At 43.0% G+C, this 4,333-nt stretch overlaps 1 protein-coding gene across 3 annotated transcripts in view; it reads right to left on the bottom strand.

Annotated features, from left to right (window-relative positions):
* The window catches only part of atm (ATM serine/threonine kinase), a 26,160-nt gene that overhangs the window by 11,318 nt on the left and 10,509 nt on the right, over nt 1–4,333 (bottom strand). For all 3 annotated transcript variants that reach the window (XM_032503514.1, XM_032503522.1, XM_032503533.1), the window contains 13 exons: nt 3,967–4,082; nt 3,674–3,800; nt 3,354–3,553; nt 3,073–3,247; nt 2,542–2,700; nt 2,251–2,383; nt 2,055–2,150; nt 1,792–1,963; nt 1,535–1,676; nt 1,188–1,364; nt 783–960; nt 561–666; nt 204–362 (listed from right to left, as the gene is read on the bottom strand). In XM_032503514.1, coding sequence (XP_032359405.1) covers nt 204–362; nt 561–666; nt 783–960; nt 1,188–1,364; nt 1,535–1,676; nt 1,792–1,963; nt 2,055–2,150; nt 2,251–2,383; nt 2,542–2,700; nt 3,073–3,247; nt 3,354–3,553; nt 3,674–3,800; nt 3,967–4,082 — 1,940 coding nt within the window. The remainder of the gene's footprint in view (nt 1–203; nt 363–560; nt 667–782; nt 961–1,187; nt 1,365–1,534; nt 1,677–1,791; nt 1,964–2,054; nt 2,151–2,250; nt 2,384–2,541; nt 2,701–3,072; nt 3,248–3,353; nt 3,554–3,673; nt 3,801–3,966; nt 4,083–4,333) is intronic.

Genomic DNA, 4,333 nt, shown 5'->3' on the forward strand with positions numbered 1-4,333 from the left:
TATATATATATATATATATATATATATATATATACACATAAAAAAATGTATAAAATCTACATATTGTTTAAGGCACTTAGAGTACACATTTAATGTGTATGCAAAGTAAAAGTTACCTTAAAATAATAGGTAAATGTCTTAATCCGACATATAACTAGACATGAATTAAAATCCCATGTTTAAAAGGTAAACTATCTGCATGCCTTTGACTCTCCTCCATGTTAGCTTTAATCTTGTCTACATAGATCTCAGTGTACAGCAGAGCGGTGAAATGTGCAGAGCAGGACTGAGCAGCTCTGGCCACCACCAGGTAGTTTAGCTCCAGCCAGAAGTTTGAGTCGCACACTGTCCCACAGGAGTTGCTGGAAGAAGAATACAGTGTTAATTTCAAAGACACGCCACACGCTGTATGTCATTTTACATGTACCTACATTAGCAAAGACACATCACTTTGTTGTAGCATGAGCAAATCAGGGAGAGAGCAGGTCCAAATAGAAAATGTGCCTGAACAATAATAAACTTTTATATAAAACAGATTTGATAACAATAACAGTGCAAACCTATCAGTGTCCAGTGGTCTCTGTTGGTGTCTCAGATAGTCAATAACAGCAAGCATGGTACGAAGTGAGGTCTTGTCGTACAAGCCCTGGCTGGCAGCGTCTGACTCTGTGAGGAATGATAAATGCTAATCACAAACTGAGAAAACCATAAAGACTACTGAATATGAGTAGATGCAACGACAGATTAATTATTATTATTATTTGCCATACTCTCAAACTTACCAGAGTCAGAGTTGAGAGGTGTGGCGGAACGACTGGAGGCCTGAGCACTTCTGGAACAAAAGCTGAAGAAGTCCTGAATGTGGGAGGAGAGCAGCTCCCTCCACGAACCATTAGAGTCATCCAGAAGGATGGAGTGGATGATCAGGGGCAGCAGTCTCTGACAGCAGTCCACCCTCACCTGGAGACAGGCGGGGGAAATATGGTGCGCTTAGATCTGGAGCTCTGCTACGTAACAAAATGTGGATCACAAATGCCACAAAATGCTCAAAAGCACAGACAGAAAATAAACACAATCCAAGATGTGGATACTTTTAGGCACATGGATCCACATGAAAACTGTGTATGTGTAGTAGGCAGTCCGCTTATGAAAGGTAAGAGTTCTCAAGGTATCTTTTGTGTGCTCACCAGACACAATGGCCGTGACAGCAGAAGAGCTTCACTCCTGACTCCTCCGCTGTCGAGCAGGGCGGTGCACAGAGCCTTCAGCCAAGCTTTGTGGCAGCCCGCCTGCGGAATCCAAAACTCCTGACTCTCCAGCTTCTCCCTGGCTTCCAAACTCTCCTCAGCACTCACAGCTTCCCCCTAATCAGGAAGACACAGATGTTACATGTGCACACACAAAAGCACATTCATACTTGTATTCATAATATAAAAGTGACCTTTAGAGCAGAGTGATAGAAGAAATTTGGGTTGATCCTTTTTTTAATTAATTAGCATACATACATACTATAAATACAACATCTGTACCCCACCTTTTTCTTGGCCTTTCTAAAAGGATTGAGGTAGGCCAGCATGGGGTCTCTGTTGTCTTTGTATTGCTCCCAGAAGTCAACTCCAGACTGAGTGGCGAGGATGCTCATCACACACTGAGCGGCTGCTTGCCTCACCTCAATACTGGCACACAATAAAAGCACAGAACGCAGTCAATACAAACACAAACCGCTTGCTCCTTCATAGTCATAGTCATGTACAAAAAATTTGGATTAATAAGATCTAGGGCTTAGTGTACCGCTGTTGAGTGAGTGCATCATTCATGCAGTTGAGGATGATGTAAAGACACTGCGACTCAGTGGAGGTGAAGAGAGACACAGCCTTTTCATAAAGGGGGTCTCTGCCATGAAGTAGGGCGATCGTGGAGAAATCTACAGGACCCAGTTCTCCCAGACAGCTGCCTGCTGCCTCTGCAGGAACAGATTTGTGTTTGGGATTAATGTTTACATACATGGCCAAGAACACAGCTGCTGTCGCTGTAGAAGTTATTGGATTTCATACCCAAAATGTTGGATCCTCCCGGGTGGTTGACTGCTAGCTTACAGAGCTGGAGCAGACTGAGAACCAGCTTCACCAGCACACTGTCAGAGGGTTCAGCTGCAGGGAGGACAGCGAGAGACAGAACAAGCTCATTAGAAATTTAACGTGCCACAACTTTTTTAGAGCATAGACCATGTTTCCACATCTGGAATTGTACCCTGGCACTCTTTGAGCAGCTCTCTGATCTGTCCCTTGTTGCCATGCAGCTGTCTGGTGAGCTCCTTCAGCCCCTCCAGTCTGGTCAGAGGTAAGGAGTCACAGGACGTCACTGACAGGAAGTGGGCTATTTCCTGTAAAAGGAAAACATTGAGGATGTACTGTAGGTCAACAATACAATTTAGTCTTGTTCCTTTTCCTTGATAACTATGACTCACCCCTCGATTTACTGAGGAATCAGAGCTTAAAAAAATTCAAGATAGTAATACTTGGGTATTAGTTAGGCCATTACCTGTCTCAGTGTAAAGGTCCCAGTGTTATGTTTGAGCTTATGCTGTACAGACCGCAGCTCTCGGAATTCAGGGAGGTCAGGAAAAGGTTCCAACCTGCTGATGGCTCCTTTTAACTTCTGTTGATTTTCTATCACGAGAAACTGCAACAGACTAAGCACCTAGAGGGCCAGAGAGGAAAGGAGGCAGACATTTCTCACAAACAGTTCAAAATGTAAAACAATATAAAATGTCTTAATGGGAGCTTGATACGTGAAAAACAGTACTAGCATGAATTTAATTTATTTTATTTTTTTCCTAATTGTTTTTTTTGTTACTAAATGTTTTGCACTTTGCTTTGGATTTAAAAAAGTCTCTAAAATGATAATATATTTAGAATAATGTTTATTCAAGGGCCAAACTATTATCCACTAGTGAAGGAAGTTGCTGCATAATGCATGCATTCTTAAATGTAGAATTTTGTTGTATTTGTCTCCATTCATTAATAATTACATATAATAACTAACCTGCAAAACAGAATCCCTGTCACTTACCTGTTGTGAGATGGTGGGCCGGCTGGACACCAGAGCTGTGAGAGTCCCAGCGATGACCTGTAGGTGGCAATCTAAAGCATCATCACAGAACTGCAGAGCTGCCCGACACACAGCAGTCAACAGGTCACAGCACAGGGAGAGGCTTCGGTTAGAAACCTCATCACAGTGAACCGGTCTGAGGGTTAGAGAAACACAGACTCTCAGGGACGTGCACTGTTTGTGTCTACACAGCACGTGTTTCACTGCATTTATCTTACCTGTGAGTATTTGTGTGTACCAACCTGCTGTTGATATGGTGAATGAGTGTGTAGATTATGTCTCTGAGGACAAAGGCCCAGGCTCCTCCCAAGCCGTCTTTCACCTCTCTGAGCAGCAGGCTGACAAACAGGTGATACATGAGGAGGATGCGATGACGTTCATAGCTGTTCGTCGTCTCTGCTGCTCTTTCACACACCGCCAGAAGAATCCTTTGGATAGAAATCTACAGCACAAAGAAGGGATGACAATCAGGGCAATATTATAGAACAGTAAAATCACAAACAGTAAAACAAGAAAGCAAAACAAGACTAGTTCCACATTAGGGTCAACTTGAATGTCTTACCGGAGTTTTTGACAAAATGGCTACCAAAGTTTTGTGGTTTGCACTGTGGCACATGCTGAGGTAGTCCAGTGTAGCTTTAATGACATAAGAGCTGAAGTATGGTGGGTTTGGTACAGGGTCCAGTTCCCTGAGAAGCATTAAATAGTTATTTAGTCATTCTTTTTCTTTCAAAAAGTTTGATTGATGGATAGACAATTATTAAACCCCAGGGTGAAACTGGGGTTAATCAATAAATGGATAAACAAATGAACAAATAAATTTAAAAAAACATAGTAAGTTTTCACTACCATTACCCTATAAAGTGTTTTAGGTCTCCTCTGTCCCCTTCAGCTCCGCTTCCTTCATACAGAGTCATCAACAGTTCCACCACTATGTCCGCCAGGTTACTGTGGATCAGGTTGTCAATTTGCTGCAAACACATGAAAAAACATTGGAACAGATGTGTAGCACAGTCAGTTCAATTTGCTATTTGGTCAGTAGGGAGTTGGGTTAGGAACCGTAGGGTGTCAGGTTCAAGTCCCCACACGGATCAAAGTATGGTGGTGGATGGTAGCTGGAGATATGCCAGTTCACCTCCTGGGCACTGCCAAGGTGCTCTTAAGCAAGACACCAAAGCCCCAACTGCTCTGGGCGACTTTCCATGGGCAGCCCCCTCACTTT

The sequence above is a fragment of the Etheostoma spectabile genome, chromosome 3 (assembly GCF_008692095.1).
Source record: "Etheostoma spectabile isolate EspeVRDwgs_2016 chromosome 3, UIUC_Espe_1.0, whole genome shotgun sequence".
Lineage (NCBI taxonomy): Eukaryota > Metazoa > Chordata > Actinopteri > Perciformes > Percidae > Etheostoma > Etheostoma spectabile.